This window comes from Mesoplodon mirus (genome assembly GCF_964341445.2).
Source record: "Mesoplodon mirus genome assembly, chromosome: 11".
NCBI lineage: Eukaryota > Metazoa > Chordata > Mammalia > Artiodactyla > Ziphiidae > Mesoplodon > Mesoplodon mirus.
The window spans coordinates 72,495,784-72,522,901 of NC_138987.1; the positions used below are offsets into that span (position 1 = coordinate 72,495,784).

Sequence of the window (27,118 nt, forward strand, 5' to 3'; positions counted from 1 at the left end):
AGTTGTCCTCTTTGCAAGAGAACTCTGCATAGGAGGGAAAGCTCACCTCCAGGGATCTGTGGGAAGTTCAGCTGAAGTCTGAGCTCCTACACCATCTCAGCAGCCTGCTTTTCTGGTTTGAGGATTCTAGTTTTTTTTAAATCCATGTCAAGTCCTGGTGAGCTGTCTACAAATAAACTCTTGGACAAAGATCTAAAGCTGAGTTTATCCAAAGCCTAAACAATTGCCAGGCACACCCATTGGCTAAAAGACTTTTTCTCCCTTTGATAATCACTTTCATAATACTCAATTACAGGCTGTTTTAGTCCCATGATTTTATCATAAAAACATCAGTCCATGCAACATCAGATGCCACGAGAGATTTTCAAGTCTGTGACTCTCATTGGAAAAGAAAGAAGAGCCTATTTCAACTTCTCAAAGCATTCTTTGCTCTCAGGCTTTGTTACCGTCACTCAGTGTTTTTGGACAGAGGACAAGCTGTAGTTCCCAAAGAGAGGAGAAATCAAGTCCACTGCCTGGCTGCTCCCCAGCATTGGGGCTCATTTATCGTCAGTCCTGCAAGGGACCCAGGAGCTTGCAAACTTCCTTCTACAGAGTCTAAGTGTTTCCTAGGGGATGAAGGGGAACTGAAGGGACGGTCATCTGTTTCCATCAGTGGAGGCCATGTGGCTGGTTACAAGAGAGTCACTAGCCCATCACACTGAGGATGTTGAACACTAGTGTTTCTTTCCTTAATTCACCTGCATTTCCTAACGTGGAAAGGGAATTTGGAATATAGACTTTGCTTTTCTGAGAAAAACCTCAGGTAAAAAAATAAAGTGGACGTTTGGCCACTCTCTTCAATTTCACCAGAAAGCAAGGTTATGAGTGCCTCAGGGCATGTGTCACCACTGTAAGAATATTCACTCATTTAATCTTCAAGTCTGTCCTGTGTTACTGCCCTGTGCTGGAGAATCCGCTGTGGACGAGAGGCCGGCCCTGTCTCCAGGGGTTTATAACACTGGTAAACATGACACTAAGTGAAAGGGAGGTGGGCGGAGAGGGATGACAGCTGGTTTAGGCAGAGGGAGCAGCCAGAGACGAGGGATACATGATCCATGTTCTGTGACCGGCACAAGGTTCAATATGATTAGAGCACAGCGTGTGGAGGGGGCTATGTGAAAGGAGAGGCTTCAACAGAGACACACTCTAAGCTAAATAATGTCTCTGATTTCACAAACACCTCCCTGTTGTTTTCCTGTGCACTTATACTTGCCAAACTGCCCTACGTGTCCTTTCAAAAAATATGCTCACGCTGTCCGTAAGTCCCCTCACCCCAAAGCAAGTCTTTTAAACAGTGGGTGAAAATTCTCATGTGATTTGAAGCAGTTGCCACTGCTCCCAAACCCAATCTCATGAGCAATTTTTGGTGGCAAGCTGGTTTAATCATTTTTACGTCACAATTATAAAGCTACATTTTAGTTGAGGTAGTGGATTCCATTTGAAATGGTTAATAATAACTGGACAGAGTTGATTAATTAAATTAGATTCAATTATAAAATAGTTCTTAACCAACAGTGGGTATCAGATGGGGAAGCTTTTCAAAATGCCCCAGCCTTATGCCCTTCTCTGTCCTAATGAATACGAACCTCTATCTGTGAGTTGGACACTTAGAAAAAGTTCCTCAGGCATCTAGGTGCACATTCGTGGTTAAAATGAACCCATGGAGACCTTACCACTTGCATTGAAAAGGTTATTTTCAGAAAACTCTAGATTATGTTTTTGAACATATTTATACTGACTTTACTGTGATGATAGAGGGCAAGAAATCAGAAGTCTTTTAATAAGAAGCAATCCCAATAACATGTCCTAGAAATTAATTTTTTTGGTAACCTCCGACTGGATCCATAAAGTCAGGGCCATCGTTACTATCAGGAAGGTTGTAGTAAATTCCCTCTCCACCTCTACTTCCTCTTAGATAGGAAAACACATGAATTACCTTCTTGCCCATTGAATCTACCTGGAAGATGTATGGTGTTGGCATATTTGAGTTGCAGAAATCAGAGCTGGCTTCTCATCATTATTGACACATAACTGGACAATTGAAGCCATCGCTTATATGCCAGTAGCAGCATTAAAAGTCCTGTGGGGAGACATGGCAGAAAGAACTGACTGTGGTTTAGAGGGGACATTAATATCATTCTCCACTGTCTGCTTTGGTTTGAGCTAAATCACAAATGACTATATCAAGCAAACTTTTTTTTTTTTTTTTTTTGTGGAACCCGGGTCTCTCACTGCTGTGGCCTCTCCCGTTGTGGAGCACAGGCTCCAGACACACAGGCTCAGTGGCCATGGCTCACGGGCCCAGCCACTCCGCGGCATGTGGGATCTTCCTGGACCGGGGCACAAACCTGTGTCCCCTGCATCGACAGGCAGACTCTCAACCATTGCGCCACCAGGGAAGCCCCAAGCAAACATTTTTTTAAAAGGAGGAAAAAAGGAAGCTAGTTACCAAGAAAAATTAAAAATATTATTAGGTATGGTAGTGCCAGTGAGGATGGAGAGAAGTAGGTAGATTCAGGAGATTTAGGATGTTGAACTGACAGCACTGTGTCAAGGATTTCCTGTGGAGGAAGGAGTCAGAGATGATGGCTGGGAACCTGTGCTGGACTGCTGGGTGGACATCGACTGACCATGTGACTGACTCTAAATATTACAGTTATAATTCTATTATAAGGCTTTCTACTAAACACAGTAAATAGTCATATGACATTTACCATGGTTTAGAACCATAGAAAGTCATTCTTATCTTCATGACTTTTGCCTTATTTTTATAAAACAAATTTAGAAGTAAAGGAAAATCTATACCAGAATTAGAAAATTTAGAACAGCTTTTGTCAAGAGATTTTTTTTTGCTTTGTTTTTGTTTTGTGATTTATTTTTTTAACATTTTTAATGAAAAATTTCAAACATATACAAAATGAGAGAGAATAGTAATGAAACACATTTATACATTTCACTCAGATTCCACAGTTATTAATTCATGTCCAATCTTGTTTTATTTAAATAAACTCTCCTCCCATACAGCTGCATTTTTTTAGCTTTGTTGAGATAAAATTGACATACAGCACAGGGTAAGTTTAAGGTGTACAACATGATGATTTGATAAACATATATTGCAAAATGAGTACCACAATAAGGTTAGTTGACATACACATCACCTCATATAATTACATTTTGTGTGTGTGTGGTGAGAACATTTAAGATTTACTTTCTTACCAACTTTCAAGTATATAATATAGTATTGTTAATTATAGTCACAATGCTGCACATTAGATCCCCAGAATTTATTCATCCTAAACCGAGTTTGTACATTTTGACCAACATTTCCTCATTTCCCCCACTATCCCAGCCTTTGGCAACCACCAATCTATTCTGTTTCCACATATAAGTGATATTATACAGTACTTATATTTCCGTGTCTCACTTATTTCACTTAGTATGACACCTTCGAGGTCCATCCATGCTGTCACAAATGGCAGAATGTCCTTCTTTATCATAGCTGAATAATACATATGTATATATATACACACACACACACATTCTTCATCCATCCACTGATGGACACTTAGGTTGTTTCCATATCTTGGTTATTGTGAATAATGCTGTAATGAGCATGGGGGTGCAGATATTTCTTTGAGATAGTGATATTTCCTTTGGACATTTACCCAGATATGGGATTGCTGGATCATATTCATATGGTAGTTCTATTTTTAATTTTTGTATAACTTCCAAGCTGTTTGCCATGGTGCCTATGCCAATTTACATTCCCACCAACAGAAGGATTCCCTTTTTTCCAGATCCTTGTTATCTCTTGTCTTTTTGATAATAGCCATCCTAACAGGTGTGAGGTGATATCTCATTGTGGTTTTTATTTGCATTTCCCTGATGATTAGCAATGTTGAGTGTCTTTTCTTGTACATGTTGCCCATTTGTATGTCTTTGGAAAATATTCAGGTTTTCTGCCCATTTTTATTTTTTTTATTCTTTATTTTTTTGACAGTTATGAGATTTTTTAAATTAGTTTCTGCTTTACAACAAAGTGAATCAGCTACACACATACATCTGTTCCCATATCCCCTCCCTCTTGCGTCTCCCTCCCTCCCACCCCCCCCATCCCACCCCTCCAGGCAGTCACAAAGCACCGAGCTGAACTCCCCGTGCTATGTGGCTGGCCCCACCATCTATCTACCTTACGTTTGGTAGTGTATATATGTCCATGCCTCTCTCTCGCTTTGTCACAGCTTACCCTTCCCCCTCCCCATATCCTCAAGTCCATTCTCAAGTAGGTCTGTGTCTTTATCCCTGTTTTACCCCTAGGTTCTTCATGACATTTTTTTTTTAATTCCATATATATGTGTTAGCTAGCATATGGTATTTGTCTTTCTCTTTCTGACTTACTTCACTCTGTATGACAGACTCTAGGTCTATCCACCTCATTACAAATAGCTCAATCTCGTTTCTTTTTATGGCTGAGTAATATTCCACTGTATATATGTGCCACATCTTCTTTATCCATTCATCCGATGATGGACACTTAGGTTGTTTCCATCTCCGGGCTATTGTGAATAGAGCTGCAATGAACATTTTGGTACATGTCTCTTTTTGAATTATGGTTTTCTCAGGGTATATGCCTAGTAGTGGGATTGCTGGGTCATATGGTAATTCTATTTGTAGTTTTTTAAGGAACCTCCATACTGTTCTCCATAGTGGCTGTACCAATTCCCACCAGCAGTGCAAGAGTGTTCCCTTTTCTCCACACCCTCTCCAGCATTTATTGTTTCTAGATTTTTTTTTTTTTTTTTTTTTTTTGCGGTATGCGGGCCTCTCACTGTTGTGGCCTCCCCCGTTGCGGAGCACAGGCTCCGGATGCGCAGGCCCAGCGGCCATGGCTCACGGGCCCAGCCGCTTCGCGGCATATGGGATCCTCCCAGACCGGGGCACGAACCCGTATCCCCTGCATCGGCAGGCGGACTCTCAACCACTGCGCCACCAGGGAGGCCCTGTTTCTAGATTTTTTGATGATGGCCATTCTGACTGGTGTGAGATGATATCTCATTGTGGTTTTGATTTGCATTTCTCTAATGATTAATAATGTTGAGCATTCTTTCATGTGTTTGTTGGCAGTCTGTATATCTTCTTTGGAGAAATGTCCATTTAGGTCTTCTGCCCATTTTTGGATTGGGTTGTTTGTTTTTTTGCCATTGAGCTGCATGAGCTGCTTATAAATTTTGGAGATTAATCCTTTGTCAGTTGCTTCATTTGCAAATATTTTCTCCTATTCTGAGGGTTGTCTTTTGGTCTTGTTTATGGTTTCCTTTGCTGTGCAAAGGCTTTTAAGTTCCATTAGGTCCCATTTGTTTATTTTTGTTTTTATTTCCATTTCTCTAGGAGGTGGGTCCAAAAGGATCTTGCTGTGATTTATGTCATAGAGTGTTCTGCCTATGTTTTCCTCTAAGAGTTTGATAGTTTCTGGCCTTACATTTAGGTCTTTAATCCATTTTGAGCTTATTTTTGTGTATGGTGTTAGGGAGTGATCTAATCTCCTACTTTTACATGTCCCTGTCCAGTTTTCCCAGCATCACTTATTGAAGAGGCTGTCCTTTCTCCACTGTACATTCCTGCCTCCTTTATCAAAGATAAGGTGACCATATGTGCGTGGGTTTATCTCTGGGCTTTCTATCCTGTTCCATTGATCTATCTTTCTGTTTTTGTGCCCGTACCACACTGTCTTGATTACTGTAGCTTTGTAGTATAGTCTGAAGTCAGGCAGCCTGATTCCTCCAGCTCCATTTTTCGTTCTCAAGATTGCTTTGGCTATTCGGGGTCTTTTGTTTTTCCACACAAATTTTGAAATTTTTTGTTCTAGTTCTGTGAAAAATGCCAGTGGTAGTTTGATAGGGATTGCATTGAATCTGTAGATTGCTTTGGGTAGTAGAGACATTTTCACAATATTGATTCTTCCAATCCAGGAATATGGTATATCTCTCCATCTATTTGTATCATCTTTAATTTCTTTCATCAGTATCTTATAATTTTCTGCATACAGGTCTTTTGTGTCCTTAGGTAGGTTTATTCCTAGATATTTTATTCTTTTTGTTGCAATGGTAAATGGGAGTGTTTTCTTGATTTCACTTTTAGATTTTTCATCATTAGTGTACAGGAATGCCAGAGATTTCTGTGCATTAATTTTGTATTCTGCTACTTTACCAAATTCATTGATTAGCTCTAGTAGTTTTCTGGTAGCATCTTTAGGATTCATTATGTATAGTATCATGTCATCTGCAAAGAGTGACAGTTTTACTTCTTCTTTTCTAATTTGTATTCCTTTTATTTCTTTTTCTTTTCTGATTGCTGTGGCTAAAACTTCCAAAACTATGTTGAATAATAGGATGAGTGTGGGCAACTTTGTCTCGTTCCTGATCTTAGTGGAAATGGTTTCAGTTTTTCACCATTGAGATTGATGTTGGCTGTGGGTTTGTCATATATGGCCTTTATTATGTTGAGGTAAGTTCCCTCTATGCCTACTTTCTGGAGAGTTTTCTATCATAAATGGGTGTTGAATTTTGTCAAAAGCTTTTTCTGCATCTATTGAGATGATCATATGGTTTTTATCCTTCAATTTGTTAATATGGTATATCACATTGATTGATTTGCATATATTGAAAACTCCTTGCATTCCTGGGATAAACCCCACTTGATCATGGGGGTTTTTAATGTGCTGTTGGATTCTGTTTGCTACTATTTTGTTGAGGATTTTTGCATCTATGTTCATCAGTGATATTGGCCTGTAGTTTTCTTTCTTTGTGACATCCTTGTCTGGTTTTGGTATCAAGGTGATGGTGGCCTCGTAGAATGAGTTTGGGAGTGTTCCTCCCTCTGCTATATTTTGGAAGAGTTTGAGAAGGATAGGTGTTAGCTCTTCTCTAAATGTTTGATAGAATTCGCCTGTGAAGCCATCTGGTCCTGGTCTGCCCATTTTTAAATTGGAATATTTGTTTGTTTATTGCTATTAAGTTGTATGTGTTCCTTATATATTTTGAATATTAAACCCTTATCAGATATATGGCTTGCAAGTATTTTCTCCCATTCAGTAGGTTGCCTTTTAATTTTGTTGGTTATTTCTTTTGCTACACAGAAGTTTTGGTTTGATGTAGTCCCACTTTTGTTTGTTTGCTTTCATGGATTGTACTTTTGGTCTTGTCCAAAATATGGTTGCCAAGACAAAGAGATTTTTCCCTGTTTTCTTCTAGGAGTTTTACAATTTTAGGTTTTACATTTAAGTCTTTAACACATTTTGAGTTAATTTTTGTAAGTGGTATAAGATAGAGGTCCAATTTCTTACTTTTGCATGTAAATATCAGATTTTCCCAACACCATTTATTGAGGAAAATATCTTTTCCCCATTGAGTATTCTTGACTTCCTTGTCAAATATTAATTGACCGTATGTGTGTGTTTATTTCTGGGCTCTCAGTTTTGTTCCATTGGTCTGTGTATCTATTTTTATGCCAGTACCATACTGTTTTGATTATGATAGCTTTGTATTATAGTTTGAAATGAGGAAGTGTGATGCCTCCAGCCTTGTTCTTAGAATTGCTTTGACTATTTTGGATCTTTTGTGGTTCTGTACCAATTTTATGATTAGTTTTTCTATTTCTGTGAAAAATGCCATTGGAATTTTGACAGGGATTGCATTGGATCTATAGATGGCTTTGAGTAGGATGGACATGCTAACAATGTTAATTCTTCCAATCCAAGAGCACAGGATATTTTTTCCATTTATTTGTGTCTTCATCATTTCTTTCATCAATGTCTAATAATTTTCAGTGTACAGATGTTTCACCTCATTGGTTAAATTTATCTCTAAGTATTTTCATTGTTTTTAATGCTATTGTAAATGGGATTCTTTATTTCTTTTTCAAATTGTTCATTATTAGTGTATGGAAACATAGCTTATTTCTGTAACTTGATTTTTCATCCTACAACTTTACTGAATTCACTTATTAGTTCTATTTTTTGATGGAGTCTTTAGGATTTTCTGTATCCAAGATCATACCAATTTCAACAGAAACAGTCTTACTTTTTCCTTCCCAAATTGGATGCCTTTAATTTCTTTTTATTGTCTAGTTGCTCTGTCTAGGACTTCCAGTACTGTGCTGAATAGAAACAGGGAGAGTGGGCATGTCTTGTCTTGTTCTTGACCTTAGAGGAAAAGCTTTCAGCTTTTCATCATTAAGTGCACATGTTAGCTGTGGTCTTGTCATTATGGCTTCTGTTGAGGTATATTTTATCTATACTTAATTTGTTGAGAGTTTTCATCATGAAAGGATGTTGAATTTTGTCAAAATCTTTTTCTCCATCTATTGAAATGACCATATAATTTTTATCCTTCATTTTGTTAGTGGAGTGTATCACACTGATTGATTTGCATATATTGAACCATTCTTGTATCCCAGGAATAAATCCTTCTTGATCATGACATATGATTCTTTTAATGTATTGTTGAATTCAGTTTGCTAATATTTTGTTGAAGACTTTTGCATGTATGTTCATCAGGGATATTGACCTGTAATTGTCTCTTCTTGTAGTGTTCTTATCTTGCCTTGGTATCAGGGTAATGATGGCCTTTTAAAATGAGTTTGTAGTGGATGGAGTTTCCATTTTGGGGAGGAGTTTGAGAAAGATTTGTATTAATTCTTCTTTAAATGCTCATCTTATTGTTTTCTAGCTGTTTTGTAGTTCATTTGTTCTTTTCTTCCTTCTTTGCTGTCTTCGTTTGTGAATCAATGATTTTCTGTAGTGGTATACTTTGATTCTCTTCTCTTTACCTTTTGTGTATCGTAGGTTTTGCTTTGTGACTACCATGAGGCTTACATAAAATATTTTATAGATTTAACAGTCTATTTTAGGCCAATAACAATTTAACTTTGATCACATACAAAACTCTTCCCTTTTACTACCCCCCACCCCATGTTTTATGCTTTTGGTGTCAAAATTTACCTCTTTTTTTGTGTGTACCATTAACAGATTATTGAAGCTATAGTTATTTTTAATACTTTTGTCCTTTAACCTTTATGCTAGAGTTAAGTGATTTATACACCATTATATAATGGTATTAGAGTATTCTTAAACTGACTATACTTACCTTTACCAGTGTGTTTTATACCAGTATGTATGCCTTTAAACTCTATGAAATAAGCCTTAAATCTATAATGTTCAGCTTTTGAATCCTTTCCAAGTGGTTGCTTTACAGTATTTGAAACCCAGAAAACTTCGGTTTGCATGATGAGAATCTCAAAGACACACAGCCCTGAGTTTGATCCCCAGCCACAAAATAGTCTTTCTATTTTGGCCTTGAGCTCATCACTTTACAACAGTGGACCAGCCTCTATGAGCCCCAAAGAGTGCCATGACATTCTAAACTTGTAAACAGAGGAGGGTGGGGAAGATGAGTGGTCATGGGATTGGGGTGTGAGTTGATGAGAGCTTTCCAGGATTTTTGTATGGCTAAGAGACAGACACACGATCCCAAGACAACTGACGTGTGTGGGTGAGGGAAGGGGTATCTGGATCCCTGTGGTTTTGGTTGATCTCTTCTTTCTTGCTCTTTCTGACATGTCAGTAACTTTCTTTGAATAGGAAGAATTAAGTGCTGTTGTTTTAAATTTTGTTTAAGCTAAAATGTAAATTGCATGTAATAGCTTATGGGATATTAAGACAGAAATCAACACCTCAAGAATCATCCTCTCATTTATAAATGAAGAAACTGAAGCTCAGAGAAGTTGTTACATTTTACCCAGGATCTCACATCTAGCAGGTGGCAGAACTCAGAGAAAAGCCCAGGTCTTCTTTCCTCCCTCCTTCACCTGAGCAATTTGATGCACATTTTACCAGGGAGAACTGGAGTCATTCCTTATGATTTAGTGATGCAAACACAAATCAACATTCAGAAGCCTGTTCTGAATTTCTTTACATGAGTTTTAAATAGAGCATAATGGCCACTGAAAATAAATCTTTGGATTGGCAACTTGACAGTGTCCTTCAGCTCTGTTCTCTCTCTTGGAATACAAGGACATATTTCCATTTTATTGCAAATTGGACATAAGCAGTTTTACTACAGAGCCAGAAGTTTGGCAAGACCACTTTAAATTTCAAGCCTCCAGATTTACCTTGAATGAACTTGAGGCTGGGTGTGTATGTGTGTGTGTGTGTGTGTGTAGCCATTTTCAATGGAGTTTTCCAACTGTCTTTGGATGGGCTGTGGACAGTTGTCTAGTGGTCTCAAACTGAATGTGCTCTGAATTATTTTCATTTTTAGGACCAGATCTTTATGGAAAATGTGGGTGCAGTGAAGCAGCTTTGCAAACTAACCAACAACCTTGAAGAAAGAATAGAAGAGTTAGAAATATGGAACAGAAGGCTGGCCAGGCTAAAGCGGCTCAGTAGTTGGAAGTCCTCTGCCAGTGAAGTGAGCTCAATCAGGTACTTCCAGGATTGCCCTAGAAATTTGGAGAAAGGAGAGAATGGGGTCTTTCCATAACTAGATCAATCTGAATGGTTTGTTCTACCAAGCAGCAACCATTACTTTCTTTTAATTAAGTCCCTATTCTTCTTTCAGAATGTTTTGGAACACAGTTGTTTTATGTGATAATTTTCTTATTTTTTCTGTTGCTACTTTTAAAATAAAACAAAATATAATGCATCTGTTTAAGAGCAGTGATTATAGGAAGTGCTACATTTTAACAAAAGGGTGGCCTTTCCTTTAAGGAGGAGAGGTGGCCATTTCTAAATTTAGAAAACCATGTTTGGTCCTCAGGGAAAAAACTTTTATTCTATTTTTTTTTAATTACTTAAGGAGGTATGTGCACATTTTCTGGGATATATTTTGAGAAAAAGGGAAATGTAACTTTTAATGCATTTATTTATACTTACTAAGTTTCTTGTACACAAAAAGAACTCTCAATTGCCTTGACTCTTCCTTTTTTAAATTACCACTGAATAAAAAAAAAAAAAAAGCATACTGCTGTGTTAGTGACAGCCTGGGCCTTTGTCATATAACTCTTGGAGAGGCATTTGAATCAAAACTAATTTTCTCTTTCTCTTTTTAAAGCAAATTTAGCAGAGCTCTTAGTGCATCTTCTCCAAAAAGGACCATTCCCAAAAAAAACAGCAAGGTAAATAGACTTAAATTTATAATGAACAGAGGTGATATTTTCTATTCAAATAGTCTTTAGAAAAATTGATCAGGAATTTTTTTCTTCATTTATTTGTTGATGGGTTCCCTAGGCATCCTTATGCACTTAAGGCATTTAAATATTATCCTTTTAATAGATATTAACTGGTTTTTCAAAGAGAAGTTTAGAGATATGAGTATAGAACCTGTTCATTTCAGAAATATTGTTCTGCCGCTTTTTGTGTATATAGTCCCCATCAGGTGAAATTCATCAGCAGATGACCCTGAGCTGCAAGATCTGTGTGGATGCCTTGACTCGACTCAGGCCCTTTGTCTCCAGAAGATCTCAAAGGGACGTCAGTTAATCCACAAATCCCTCTTTTCCCTTTGATATTTACTATATATGCAAATGGAGACTAGGTATTCACTTGCTTGCAAAGGTTAAAATGTGACAGCTTTATTAATGAATAGAGCATTTCATCAAATAGGATAACATTTACATTAAAGGTGAAGGTTAATCATTTATTAACTTAAAGGACACCCTCTCCATTGCAGAGAAGTGTCAGTGAGAGAGAAGCTGCAATACTGTCTTCCTAGCTGCCATTCGTAGATAGCTGTGAACCTCAGCTCGCTCCCTCAGATCCACTAGTTTTCCAAAGGTGGCCTTTACCGGAGGAAGATATTTATGACCTTAACCTATATCCTGTTACGGGCTGACCTGATGTTTGGGCCACTGTCCCAATTTACTCTCTACTCCTCATGTTGTACGTCACTGAACTATTCTAAGAGGGTTTAGAAAGTTTAATTTCTACTAAAAACTACTAAAATGTTATGCGGTGGACAAGCTTCTTGGTATACCAATAGGCATAAATACATGGATAAATGTATATGTAGAAGTGTTTGGGGGCAAGTTTACTTAATTGCATTGGGAAACAGAGATAATAATAATGTCTATCTTACAAAGAGTATTGATAGGATTAAATGAGCGAAAGCCCTTAGCACAATGCCCAGCACATAGCAGATTGCTCAATAAACACAAAATACTAAAAATATTGTGTAGGGAAGGTGCTCTTTGTACTAACCAGTTTGCAAGGGGATAGAGGGGATTGTATCTACATCCATGGAGGCCCTGATTGGTACAATTTGGTTCCTGTGCAACCTCTGTAGCGCCCATCTTGCACACAAAGAATCTTTTTATTTTGCAGTTTTCTCAGAATATTAACTAGAACATACGGTCCATGAGACCAGGCTCTGTGTCAGCCTTCCTCACTCTGTGTCCCCAGGGACAGACACAGAGCAGGTACTCAAGAAATATTTGTCAAATGAATGAATGGATGGAGAGCCCAGTCTGAAAATATTCCCTGAAGGCTCACAATCTAAATTTAAAGCATTAAGAGATTCAGTGTCTTGGGTGTGTGGGTGGTGGGGGAGTTGGGGTGTGGACACAGGCTCAGGGACTTATATGGACATCCAGACATTAAAGAGCACCCATTCAATTCAGAGACTTCATGCAGTCACTGTCCTATGCCCCTGTGCATGCAAAAGTGAGTAAGATGTGGCCCCTTCTAAAGAATTTTAAGGTAGCCAGGGAAGATCAAAAGAGAATACAAAGAACAGTTGTACCCGAATGTGATAAATATTGCAGAGGCTCAGAGCACTGTGGGAGTATCATGGGACCCGGGTCTTCAAGGGGGCATAAGCTTTGGCTAGAAAGTGACAGGTGCTGCTGGAGAGGTTTCAGATGGAATGGCAACAGCCAAGGTCTGGGAGCTGACACCAGCTTCCTTGAAGGACTAGGTGGGAGTTTGTTAAAGAGGAGAGTAGCAGTTAAGGCTGAAAATATGTTAGGCTCAGTTTCTGGATCACCAGTTAAGGAGTTCATTTGGCAGCCATGAAGACTTTTTGAATAATAACAATAATATCTAAGTTGTATAGTGTATCCTTCTTTACAGACAGAAAAGGGAGGCAGCATGGCATTGGGGTTAAGAGCACAGATTCCGGAACCAAGTGTTTTTTGGTTCAAATCCTGGCTCTGTGACTTACTAGCAGTGTGATCTTGAGTGAGGAACTTAGCATTCCTGGGACTCATGTTTCCACATCTCTAAAATAGGGATGATAACAGTACTTGCATTATCGAATAGTTGAGGATTACTGTGAGGTTAATAAATTAGTATACATAAAGCACTCAAAAGAGTGTGTGGCACATAAGTGCTATGTAAGTGTCCACCGCTACTTAGTATTTTCAAACCCACTATTTCAGTGGTTCTCATACTTTGGCATATATCACAGTCTTCCAGGGAGCTTGATAAAATACAAGTAATGGTGGTGTTTTGCTCTCCCTGTACTATCTTTCTAGGAGGTTTTGCTATTTCTCCGAGGTTAACTATCCCTTCCATATACCAACCCCCTAGGTAACCTTTATTCCTCAAAGCCTCCAAGATCCTTGGAGCATTGAAACACAAGTGTATGGGTGGAGAGTGGTCCTCCTGGGTTGGGTGGGGGCATTAATGAGCAAAGTGCTGGCTATGAGCAGTTGGTGGGCTTTACCTGATGGTGAGAAGCCTGGCTGGGCCAATGCTGGCCAAGATGATGCTCGTTCTGGAGGAAGATCAAGGTCTCATCCAATCCAAAGGGTTCCTCTCCTTTCCTTCTCTTTCTTTACTTCCAAGAGGTAGGTGGGTGATTCCTGCTGTGTGTTGATGATTGGGGCGAGGTGAGAAAGACCTCAGGATTCAAGTAAAAACTCACTGAGTACGTGGAGGAGAAGGGAGAGAGGGAAGGAACAAACACAGGCTTCTTCTGAGAGCCCGCTTCCCCCCACAATTCAGGGTATTATGAAAATTAGTAACATAGAGGTCAAATGGATAATACTGAGTAAATGATGTGTCATCTCAGTAAGTACGTTTATTTTTTAATTAATTTATTTATTTATTGTTTTAATCGGGGTATAGTTGTCTTACAATGTTGTGTTAGTTTCTACTGTACGGCGAAGTGCAGTTCCCTGTGCTATACAGCAGGTTCTTATTAGTTATCTATTCTAAACATATTAGTAAACACAGATACTTTTCATTATCTCACTTCTTACAGATTCACAGCCCCCCACCTCACGCTACATGGAAACCTACTGAATCAGAATTTTTTAGGGCGGTTAGATTTTTTAACAAACTCCATAGTAATTCTCATGCAGACTTGAACTTGAGAAACACTTCTCTGTTAATCAGGTCCACCCAATAACTCTGAAAGGTAGGCAGGTATGATTTTATCCTTCCTATTTTATTGATGAGGAAAATAAGGATCAATGACACTTAGATGACTTGTTCAGGGCTTGACTCCAGGTCTGACCCCAGGTCTTAGGCCATTTTCCTATACAAGGTCAAAGGCTTTTGAGCAAAAGCATGGAGACTTAAAATAATCTGGCAGCTTTGGGGAGCAGGTTGGAAGGGGAAGCTCTTATTCTGAGATTAATACTATTTAATTCCAATCAATTCAACAAATTTCATTGCATTGAGTTCTTTCTTTGCACAGCACACTATTAGGATGTCCTCAAAACCGTTCCAGTGGGATGTAGGAATGGTATAAACCATCCACTTCTTGGTATTCAAAGTGGCTTCCTACTGCACTTATGGATGACTCAGTTATGATAGCCCTAAAATTTGGGTACTTGTTAAAAAGGGTGTGGTTAATTCCCCCCACCGACCCCCAATATTACATTGAAGAACATTTTCTTTATGCAGATAACCTGCCCAAGAAATTCAAAGACCAATTTTAAACTATTTCTTAACTACCACCATCCTCCAATTCCCTTCCAATCCTGTACCCCCAGAAGGAAGCAAACATAATACTTTCTATTGCATTAGTAGGAAACTCATATTTAAGGAGCACCATATTTAACTGGGCAGAAAGCCTCTCGTATCTCCAGCGAGACTCCTCACCAGGTGCACAGCTGTCTCTCCTATGGTTCTTGGCTCATTCCTTATGTGAAAGTTTTTAATGCCAGTATGTACCAGTCCTAAAGGTTTATCTCACTCACTTCCTAGAGAGTGGAATTTACTTATTTTCATATCCCCCTATAATGTTGTTCATAGTAGTGCTTAATGAATATTTGTTGAATGGATATAAGAATAAATAAGACATAGGCCCAGAACAGTCCTCAAAAATAGGTGGCAGCATTGGAAAAAATTGTATATGATTTAAGGAGTAATTATTTCATGCCACAAAAATCTTTTCTGCAATTTGTCATGCTGCCTGAAGTTCTCCCATTGGGATTTATTCTATTATGTCTTGAAGACTTTTTGTTTTTCAAAAGTATCGTATTAAAAGAAATGGACCTCTGGGTTCTGACAGTATATTGTCTGGTAGGTCTTCTCTCATAAAACTTCAAGAAAAAGCACTAAATGAATGGCACAGACAATTGTCCTGCAGGGAGGAGAGAGTGTAGCCTGGAGTGCCAAGAAAAGGAAAGAACTTGGCTTTGAAAGGACTTCGTTTTCAGAGGCAGAGAGGAGGAGGGAGATGTAGGCTGAAGGGAGCAGCAAAGATCCCCTGGGGAGTGAGTCTTCAGGCATCCTTCTCAAAGTTGGCATCACTGATTTTTCATTTCTCATTGCTGAATTTTTTATAGGTTTCTTTTTCAGGAAAAAAACAGTCGTGTCCTAACTGGGTTTTCCAGACCTTGGTTATAACTCTCATTGCTGTGATGGCATTTTGGTAAGAAAAACATCAGTGTTGTGCTATGTCAAGCTCTTTTTCTCTTCCCATCTTCCTTTTCTCACAAATGAACTGGGGACTGACTTTCTATTTACTTTGAAGACAAGGAGCCCTTTAAACCAGGCATTGGCCTTTGATTTAGCTTAGAGATACAGGAGCCCTTTATAAACTTATACTTTGAAGAAAAGAAGCACAGGCTTTCTGCTCTTAAATATGAGATGAAGGATGATCTTTTTTTTTAATCAACTGATATTTCTTACCAGCTCCCTGTGCCTTTCGTGTGTGTGTGTGTGTGTGTATCTTTTTTAGTCTTGCAAATAACTTTCTCAGAATCTTTGCTCTCCTTCCTATCTACTTAGGCGAAAAGAGTGAGTAGGTGTAGGTAATCAGGTACAATCCACTCTCCCATGGATATTCATATTAGAATTCTTCTGGATTTTATACCAAAAGAGACTGAGATTACCCCGATATGCAATATGATGAAATTGTAGCCAAATGTACTAAGCAGTTAAAGCAAACACATACATTTGCTATGCAAGCATCGTGTGCCTTTTGACTGACATCCCTCCTTCGCAGGGAGGAGGGGTCATCCTTTACTGGGATGAGGAGTCTTTATCAGGTCTCTGGTCTTCAGGCTCATGCTGCTGCTATGATGGCTCCTCAGCCTTTGAGCCCTGGTCATCTTTCCTGTGTCCTCCTCGCCTTCTTGTTTTCGGTCTATTTACATGGTGGAAGGGGGTATTTATCTATCCCTCCAAAAATGCTTTGTTAGTGTGGAAAAGGACTAGCTTCTGGGCCTTGTCTCAGAGGAGACAATTATCCTCAGAGGCTAAGTAAGGGATGGTCCCAAGGATGCTTCCAGTTTCTTGATCCAAAGCAGCTTCTCAGTTATAGGAGACATTGTGGGTCTCTCTGTACCCTTCTCTCCCCTCAGCATTTTAACTTTTCACTTGCTACTGCCCACTGCAGGAAGCATCCCCAAGTATTTGACACCACTACATAGAATTCCCAGTAGAAGCTGATGTACTTTTCTCACTCTCCAGTGAACTTGTCTCCTTCTGCGATTCCCAACTCAGGAGAGTGTGAGCATCTACTTTTCACAGACATGCTTAACATTCTCTAGAGACACATTCCCATGAAAATCCAATGCAAAGCTTATAGGAAGTCTAATTTTGATATGAAGAGACTGCTTTTTAAATGTGCTTATCAGATCTTACAAATTCCAATGTTGTTTACCTGTAAGACCAGAAATGGGAGGTACTGGGCTTATTGTCTTGTTTCTGGCCTGTGGTGTACCTGAGAAAGGGTCAAAACCCTAAAGAAAGAAGCAGATGTCCATTTCATTCTATGATCCTAGAAGTTGCCCGGGCCATGCAATGATGCAGATGGCAAACAAATCAGAAAGAGTATTTAAGGATTAGTAATAGGGAGATAGAAAATGGGGGATGTGGGAGAACAAAGTCAGGGAGACTGGACCACAGCAAGTAGTTGCCAGGGCGATGCCACAGATTCTGTCTAACGGCATCTTTGGAGCTCAGCACCACTTTTCCCAGGCAGGGCTGTGCCCACTGGGCAGTAACCAGCTGCTGCTGAGAACACTCTGGGGATCCTTTCTTCATGAGCAGAATTCAAATGTGTGGCACATTTCTTTGTGTATATTTAATGATGGTAAATCCACTACCTTTGGTGGGGAGCAAGATATCAATACTAATGAGATGAGTCTAGAGAACCAGATGTGACATCAAGCCGGCAAGAGGTCAAGTAAGGTCCCCTGTGTCAGGCCCAGCACACGGCGGGATTGTAGAGAGAGTTCTAGAGACACCCTCGAAAGAGGAGAATGCTGAGTGTTTGGATGTGTGAGCAATATTGGGAAGAGCTTCCCAAAGCTCAGGACCTTTAAGGTAAGCTTCCTTTTGGCTATATAAATGCTGATAATTGGGGGGAAAGATACACTCATTATTTTGAAGTCACGTAGTGTGGAAATGGATGCTTCATTGTACTTTTTTCCTTCCTCTGTCCAATTTGGTGTATTGTGCTCTGAAAAGACAGGCAGCAGGAAGATGTCAGAAGCGGCCAAAGGGTTTGGCACCTACTGCTGACTAAACCTGTGTGGTCTTTCATTTCCCAACACCACAGTGTGGACGCCCTCCACCAGGGGGATATGAACTTTGCTCTGAGTTTTTCCTGCAAGGAACAGAGGGCTGCCTCTCGTGGTTTACATGCTTCCTCTTGTAATCTTCCACTAGTGACAGCCGTTTCTCAGACAGCTTGCCAGGGCCAGGGGGCTGCTTTGTGGAAAAATCCGTCAGCCCGGATTAGCCAGGGAGCCTCCGAGCTCTGGGAAGATTGGGGGCTTTTTCTCACCAGGGCTGAGAGGCAGAACTGTGCTGGCTTCCATGGCGCTTCTGTCAGCCCTGGCTGCCCGCCCCTCCTCTCCCATCTGTGTGGCCTGGGAGACGACATCTCTGGCCAGCTGGTTGTGTGAGATATATCTGGAATCAAATCTGCCACATAACTCTTTCTTTCTTTCTTTTTTTTTTAACAGTGGCTTGACAATAGTCTCCCTTTACATACTTAGCTTAAAAGATCAAGACCAATGTACCCCAAGTCTCCCTTCGAGGTGAGAGTTCCAGTCTTGTTTTCCTTTGGGGAGAAGGATTCTTGAAGTCCTCTTTCATTAATTATTTTGTTCTCCTCCTCCAGCAACCTCACCAGCTCCCAGGATCCGGCTCTGCCACCCACAGCTTCCCCCTTGGGTAAGATCGTCACATTCCTCACCCTCAAACCCAGCCTGGGTTTCATGTGAATTGTCAAGAAAAGAACCAGCCTTTCAGGTTAACCTTGTCACTTTCCTTCCCTCTGTCCAATGCCTTGCAGCACCTAATACCTCTCTGGCAACCACACAACCCCCCTTCCAAGTACCAGAGATCACTTTCTGTGAGATCCTGCCATGTTCGGAGACTTATTGCTGTCCCATCTGGGGAACAAGAAGAGTCTTCTCAAGCCCTGTGCAAAGACAGCCCAAGGAGAAGGAGCCCCATCAGAGGCCATGGGCAGGTAAAGAATGTTCAAAGAGTAACAACTAGTGCTTTGAACCTGAGGTTTTTCCCTTCTCACTATTTACTTGGATAGTCTGTTAATGGTTCCACTCTTCTATTTGGGGTGGCAAGATCTTTGAAAACACAAATACACAAACTTGTAATCACTTATAATATTGAGTTCCCCACCCAGGGATGAAATTTTGGTTGATTCAAGTGAAAGGGTCTCATTTGTTCATTGCCAACCAAGATAGTAATAGTAGCACAAGAGAAGTAATTATGTGAAGATGGGTAGATCTTTTGGCTCACTTAGAACTTATAAAATGATGTGGCATCTGGGCTCTCTGCCCAAACCAAGTAGGGCAAAATGTAAAAGGCTATGAAGATTCTAATGAGTTCAGGGTAAGCTTTAAGTCCCTGAAAAAGGCTTCCACTTTCAGATTATCTTCTTCCTCCTCCTTGGGGGACACACACACACACACACACACACACTCTTTAAGTAACAGAATTCTCATGTTAAAAAATTTGGGACTTCCCTGGCGGTCTAGTGGTTAGGACTCTGTGCTTCCACTGAAGGGGGCACGGGTTTGATCCCTGGTCTGGGAACTAAGATCTCACATGCCACGTGGCCAATAAATAAATAAATAAATAAATAAAAATAAACAAATAAAATAAAATAAATTATGGAAACTTGATCAAGGACTAAAAGTATAATTATCTCTGTAAGATCAAATACTATACATCCCAATGTATACTAAGTTATTATTGTTTCTAGAAATCTCCTTCTGTATACACACATTTTAACAAGTGTCTAAAATAATGATGATGATGATGCTAATAATAACAATACATACATATCAGTGTGACTTATCAATTAAGATGCTGTGGTAACAGCAACTCCCAAATCACTGTGGCTTAATGTGACAAAAATTTATTTGACTCTCTGTATATGTTAAATGTCGATCAAAAGAGGGATCTTGTTCATCATGCCATTCAGGACTCAGCTGATAGAGACTCCTTCTCAGTACATATTTCCACAGCCTCTACAGAGGTGGTAAGATAATGGGGCAAATTGTGCACTGGCTCTTACAGCTTCCATGTGGGTGTAACACAAGTCACTTCTGCTTACATGTTACTGGCCAAAGCAAGTGACATTGGTCATGTCTAATTTAAAAACAGTTGGTGAAGTGCAGACCTAACACATGCCTGGAAGAAGATGAGCCAGAATATTTTTTTTTTTTGCGGTACACGGGCCTCTCACTGTCGTGGCCTCTCCCGTTGCGGAGCACAGGCTCCGGACGCGCAGGCTCAGCAGCCATGGCTCACGGGCCCAGCCGCTCCGCGGCATGTGGGATCCTCCTGGACCGGGGCACGAACCCATGTCCCCTGCATCAGCAGGTGGACTCTCAACCACTGCGCCACCAGGGAAGCCCAAGCCAGAATATTTTTGAGTAGACCTAATGACTAATGACATGTAGACTATGGTCAGTGGTTGAAGTTTGGGGGCAGAAATGTAATTTCCTTTGATATTATTTCAATTTGAGGCTTGAATAAATAACTTCTACAAATCATCATCATCACCATCATCAGTAACACCACATAATGAGGTATTACTATTGTATGCAAGGCACTGTCATACGTAGGCTACACGAGTAAGTCCTTTAGTCCTCACAAGCTTGAAAGATAGGCATTGTTATTATCCCCTTTTTTTTCCAGTGAGGAAGCTAAGGCACAGAGAGTTTTCCCCCGCACCTATAGGAGGCAATGCTTGTAGTGTTTTTCTCATGAAAGCAATTTTTCATTGAACTTGGGAACAGGAAGAAATTTGCAGTTTCAGAGATCATATCCTCAATAGTTTTAAATATGGAAAAATCCATTACTGTCTCAGAAATGCCCCAGAACCTTCCTTCCCTTTTAAGGCACATGGAACCTTGTGGCTGGTAACACTTTTCCTCACCTTGGGAGTCCACCTTGAGGATACTGGGTGTCATTTTCTGAGAGCAGTGCTCAAATGAGACCATCTGACCCATGTGAGGTGGATAACAATGAATCCTGAACAGGAAGAGGTTGGGAACTGGCCCAATCTTCATTTTCAGAAAGTTTTTTGACCCTTGAGCAAATTCACTCCTATAGCAACCAGCTCTTCACATCAAGGGGATATTGGGAAGAGTAGCCCTTATCAAACCACATGAAGGTTTATGGCCATCTTCTCTGGGACAATGAGTGTCTGCTCATCTTATGTTTCCATAATGATGAGAGACACTGAAGAGACTCCTGAAGAAAGATTTGCTCCAAGGTGTCTGGCTGTGTCCTCCTAGACACAACTATCATCAGCTTCTCTGGCTAAAAATGGAGTTTAAATTCTGCTTTATCAGGCTCTCCTACACACTGGGAAAGTTGTTTCCCTCTTCCCTCTTTCAACTTGAGAAAAAAAACGGAAAGGATTTAAATGTTCTATTTACTATAACCTTCAGGAAACTTGAAAACTCTGGGGGATTTAGAGTCATAGAAGGTCAGAGAGCAGCTACACCAGTGGCTCCCTGACTTTTTGACCCAGAGATTATGAATCCATTATGCTTTTACAATTATTTGACTGAGAAAGTACGTAGAGGGCGAATGTAACTATAAATTCTGTTAAGCTTTTAATCGAATTATTTTTGTTAATTCAACAGCAACATTTGAAAAGTGGTACAAATCTATGGGAGAGATTGTTACTTTTCAAGTCCACAGCCAACACCACAGACCCCTTTATGTAATCATCTGGGATTCTAAAGTCCCCAGGTCAGGAGAATCTCTGATTTTTACCAATTTACCCATTTTATGACTGATGAAATAAAGGCTGAGGACTTTGCTTAAGATTCTGCAGTGAATTATGAGCAAAGTAGAAATCGAAATCTGGGTCCCCTGTCCCCACCATTCTGCCTCCACTTATTTGGGCTTGGTGTGTGCACGTACCTGGGATCAACTTCAGAAGATGCAGAAAGTGTCTACTCTACGGCTCTAGAAAGCCCTTTCAGCACCCTCTGCCCCCTCCCCTTTGCCTACAGCCATTAAAAAAAAATGTTATGGAAATATCGTTGATTTACAATGTTGTGTTAGTTTCAGGTGTACAGCAAAGTGAGATAAAAATATATATAAGATTCTTTTCCATTATTTGTTATTACAAGATATTGAGCATAGTTCCCTGTGCTATACAGTAGGGTCCTTGTTGGTTATCTATTTTATATATAGTCGTGTGTATATTTTAATCCCAACCTCCTAATTTATCCCTCCTCCCCTTTCCCCTTTGGTGCTATAAGTTTGCTTTCTATGTCTGTGAGTCTCTGTTTTGTAAATAAGTTCATTTGTATCATCTTTTTAGATTCCACATATAAGTGATATCATATGATATTTGTCTTTGTCTGACTCACTTCACTTAGTATGATAATCTCTAGGTCCATCCATGTTGCTGCAAATGGCATTATTTCACTCTTTTTATGGCTGAGTAATATTCCGTTGTGTGCCTATAGCCACTGAGATGTTGTCCCCAGTGTGGGGTATTTCTGGGGGCCTGAAGAAAAGCATTTCTCCTCTGCTGCTGCTCCATCTTTTGCCTCTGTCCAGGGCAACATAAAACATCAGGGTTCCTAAATCCAAAAGAAGAGAAAACCAGGCAAATATTCTTTTCAACAAGATGTTTCTGAGGCATTTAAGACCAATTACAAATTTAAGAATAAAAATTTTTTAATTAAAAAAAACTTAGACTAACTCTCAGTGAGATGTGGAGTAATATCTAATAGTTTACCAAGCCCCAGAACACATTTATGAGCCTCCTTCCTGAGGAGTAAGACTACTAGTAAAATAAGTACAGGGAAATCAGCATTTTTATGACATGCTGAGCTCAAGCCATTATTCTTCCTTCGGGCCTAAGTTGGTTGTTTAAAATGTCTTTCAGAAAGGTTATCCCCTCTTCTCACACTTAATAAAAGGTTTGCATAAGACTAATAGGAAGTGGAAAGTGGGTGTTTCAAAATATTCAGCTTCTACTCTGAGGAACTGAGTGTGATGTATCAGATTTTAATCTATGGAACGAATAAAGATTTAAATAGGCAGCAGAGTTAGATATTCAAAACTTAAGAGCCTGTGGGAAAAAGCATCAGTGGAGTTCTACAGATTTTAAGAGATTTGGTAAAGACTTTTAAAATCCCACAAAGCAAAAGGCATCTGTAATTCATGCTTATTTTGATTTGGAGACCAGACCTCTAAGAAGAGTCAATGATTGAAAGAAAATGTTTCCCTGTGTTAAAGTACTCAGCCGTCGATTGGTTGGGCTCATTGACTTTTTCTTGGCCTGAGCCTGTTTCAATCATGAAAGAAAAAGGTATCCAGGATGTACTGGGACTCAGCCATCGGCGCAGTTTTACAAGTAGTGCAATACACATATTCTACCACGACAGGATATACTTTGGTTGGACACCATCTTAAGTCTCTCCTCTCCAGAAGTTTCTAACTTATTTTATGGGGAGATCTCATCTGCTGATTGTGAAATATATCTCCAACTTTACGATGGAAACCATTGGGAATGTATATTAACTTTATAGGGAATATTGCTGGAAGGAATTTGTAAAATGAGAGCCACCCCTGTATGACTACAGGAGAATTTATGGTTTTCCAATAACCAGCCTTTCGGAATTGAATAGTCTTGCCTCAGATAAGTGACAAAGTGGAGGTGTTTTACATGAGACTCAAAATTTATTTCCAATCCTGCTTTTGAAAAGCCATTTTCATAATTCTAAGCTATAAGATTATCTCTCCTCAACTTCACCTTATTACTGTTAAAAAACACTTTATCCCATTAGATGCTAAATCTTATCACAGGGTTCTACGTCTCCAGGAACCCAGAAATACACTTCTGTGGAAGTAAGGCAACTCTGTAGTTCTACTGCCAGACTTTACAATGACCTTTTTCCTGAAAATTCAGCAGGAAAATAGAACAAAAGGTAGGGAAAGAAAACAGACAGGATAGAGAAGTCGGGTTTCCCCTTCTCTTTATGCCTCATTTGCCTTGTAAATGAGCCTTCTATGGAAGCAGTCATAAGCAAAACTCACAGCAGGAGACATGTGCTCGAAAATTACTATTTGAATAGCTGGAATCCAAGAAATCTGGAGGCCTTTTAGACAGTACATAAATTTTTAAGTCAAGGGAAATATTCAATTTTCTAGAAAATCACCATATATCAAGGTCCATTTCTTCTTAAAGGGAAGCATCACGCTGGGGAGGAATTTCAGGAAACTTGCCTCACCTTCAAGTTGTCTCACTCCCATTTGCTAACAGGATGAAGCAGCCCAGCTCCCCGAGTCCATTCCTAGGGGTGTCTAGGAATGCACCCATCCCCTAGGGGTGTCTCCTTTGAGTGTGGAAGAGGAAACATTTTTCTAGAAGATACATGATTGGCTTTCCCTCCTCTCTTCCTTCTTCTTTCCCTGACTCTCCTCCTTCCATCCTTCCACAGATATGTGAACCCCACAGTTGAGCCTGGCATTGCCTTATGTGGGGATACAATAGTGAACAAGATACAGTCTTCCAAAAGCTCACAGTTAGCTTTCTAGACAAGAAAACCAGCCCTTCCTCTTAGTGTGAGAAGTACTAACCCGGACAGATACTTAGGAGCGACTAACCCCCAGAAGTCTGCACTGTTGCTTTGCTTTCTACCCTGAAATTCCATACAGAAACTTGTTTTAGCTCTTGTCTCTTTTTCTTTCCCATGAAAGCAGCACATATTGTTTTAACTTATGTCTCTTGTTAAATAAGGTTAACGTCTTTGTGTTTTGCCCAAAATTATATTGAAAAACATAGATATTGTTTAATGAAAATGAAGGACTGCAATAAAGAGTACATATACTTGAGAAAACATCTGCAGATTTAAAAACTGACTGCAAAAACTTTAAAATCCTTTTGTTAGGTTTGCTTAACAACTCACTAAATGGTTGCTTTTACCATCCACTTTAAAAAGATACATTTTTTTTCCCATAGCTTTAACAACAGTCATCTGAGTGGTTACCTTTTCAATATGCTTTTAAAATGCCTTTTCGGCTCTGACGCTTCATAACGACTCCCCTGGCTTCCTTCCCCACAAGCGAGCTCTGGCCCCATACCAGTGATTTGAGTCCTCTCCTCAGCTGGCTGCAGCTCAGTTTTTAACTTAAGCTCGCTTTTTTCCTGAGTGGATCACATTATGCTTGGAGTTATAGGTTATTCAAAGAATGTTAGTAGAGGTTCCCTATTCTGGAGTTTTTGAGAAAGGGCAAAGATACAAGAAAAGTAACAATCCAGAGATAATGTGCCCTTTGGTACAGTCATAGAGAAGGTATCACTGATTGATCACCACTTAGAGGATTTGGTAATAATACATGCTATGGCAGTGGAAGTGGGGAAGCTATGAGCTGCAGTGATCTAATCCGGGATGGTCTCTTAGTCGGCTGGGGTTGCCATAACGAAATGCCACAGACTAGGTGACTTAAGCAACAGAAATTTATTTTCTTACAATTCTAGAGGCTAGAAGTCCAAATTAAGGTGCTACCAGGTCTGATTTCTTGAGGCCTCACTCCTTGGCAAAGATGGCCGCTTTCCCTCTGTGTCCTTACAAGGTCTCTCCTCCATGCAAGCAGGCCTCTTCATGTCCTAATCTCCTCTTCTTATAAGAATGCCACTCGGGGGGCTTCCCTGGTGGCACAGTGGTTGAGAGTCTGTCTGCCGATGCAGGGGACACGGGTTCATGCCCTGGTCCGGGAAGATCCCACATGCCGCGGAGCGGCTGGGCCCGTGAGCCATGGCTGCTGAGTCTGCGCGTCCGGAGCGTGTGCTCCGCAACGGGAGAGGCCACAACAGTGAGAGGCCCGCGTATCGCAAAAAAAAAAAAAAAAAAAAGAATGCCACTCGGATTGGATTAGGGCCCACACTAACAGCCTCATTTTAATTTAATTATCACTTTAAAGGCCCATCTCCAAACACAGTCATATTCTGAGTTACCAGGGGTTAGGGCTGTAAGGTCAGATCTTAACAAACGGCACCGCGAAACAGAGGAAAGCTTCAAGTGAGCTTTATTAGGGGGCGCTCCCGGGCGAGGTTCACTGGTCCGAGAGAAAGGGGCCAGAGAAGTCGCACCCGGGAGAGGGTTGGGCAAGATTTTATAGGGGAAGAAGGGAAAGGGGTGTGGTGAATCTGGGAGGGCGCAGGGTATTCCTTATTTAGTGGTCTCTTCGGGTATCGTGGCAATATCTGGTGCCGGTTACATCAGTCTTGGGACCGCTAGTCCCGCCCCTCGAAAGGCGGGAAGGCTGGGCCGGGTGGAAAGTCCCCAGGTCAGTTCCTGGAACTGGGTGGTCCGGAATGTCTCCAGGTCAGTTTCTGGAACTGGGTAGTCCGGAGAGTTTCAGTCTGATGCAACCTGTGAATCTGATTGCGTTCCCCTGCCTAGGGCCAGTTGGCCTTACAAGGGCTTCATGCTTAAGAACTTGGGAGGACGTAATTCAGTCCAAAACAGGTGGCTTTTTGGAGAAGGGTGACAGTAAACTAGCTCTGTAAGAAATGGCATAGGGATGTGATGGGTTGAAAGGTGGGGGAAACATTCAACTGACAGAGACAAACTAGGTACACACTGGGTTTCTTCTCATCCTGAACAAGCTTCAAGACTGACAGACTTTTTTCCTCTTCAGGAGACAGAAGCACATCATTCTTGGCAGGACAGGTGCTAACCAACCTTGACTGGGGGAGCGACTGTAAGTTTATATTTAAATGACTCTCTTCTTTGGTTTTGTGGAGCCAGGCAGAATACTAACAAGCTGTGAAAGCATTACTGGAGTAAGGCACAGGGACGGAGGCTGCACTCGGCCACAAACACCCGTTTCGATAATCGACGCCTGCCTAACCATTAAGGAGGCATTAGAAATGGTTGCATACTGCTAGGCCTTTTGGTTGATCTTCATGGATTTTAATAATTTATTTGAACTTCCTGCTCTCTTCTTCTATTTTTCTGCTAAATTTTTAGTTGGTTTTCTGATTTTTGTTGAATCTTTCTTTATTGGCCAGATTGCATATCACATTGCGCTCTCCATTTTCAATAAATTTCAATTTAGTAGGACTTCCACGATCCAGGCATTCTTTTGGATATTATGAGGCTG

At 40.3% G+C, this 27,118-nt stretch overlaps 2 protein-coding genes across 3 annotated transcripts in view; one reads left to right on the top strand and one right to left on the bottom strand.

Moving 5' to 3' along the window:
• MYRFL (myelin regulatory factor like) overlaps positions 1–27,118 on the top strand; it is a gene marked incomplete at its 5' end in the record, with an annotated part of 116,123 nt that overhangs the window by 82,546 nt on the left and 6,459 nt on the right. Inside the window, 7 exons of one of the 2 annotated variants that reach the window (XM_082635916.1) lie at positions 10,359–10,522; positions 11,151–11,214; positions 15,835–15,920; positions 18,466–18,540; positions 18,624–18,676; positions 18,798–18,977; positions 26,654–26,716. In XM_082635916.1, coding sequence (XP_082492042.1) covers positions 10,359–10,522; positions 11,151–11,214; positions 15,835–15,920; positions 18,466–18,540; positions 18,624–18,676; positions 18,798–18,977; positions 26,654–26,716 — 685 coding nt within the window. The remainder of the gene's footprint in view (positions 1–10,358; positions 10,523–11,150; positions 11,215–15,834; positions 15,921–18,465; positions 18,541–18,623; positions 18,677–18,797; positions 18,978–26,653; positions 26,717–27,118) is intronic. The other variant, XM_082635917.1, reaches the window with a different exon arrangement.
• Positions 1,979–27,118, bottom strand: part of LOC309811963 (uncharacterized protein) — a gene marked incomplete at its 5' end in the record, with an annotated part of 234,192 nt that continues 209,052 nt past the window's right edge. Inside the window, one exon of the mRNA XM_082635325.1 lies at positions 1,979–2,122. The remainder of the gene's footprint in view (positions 2,123–27,118) is intronic.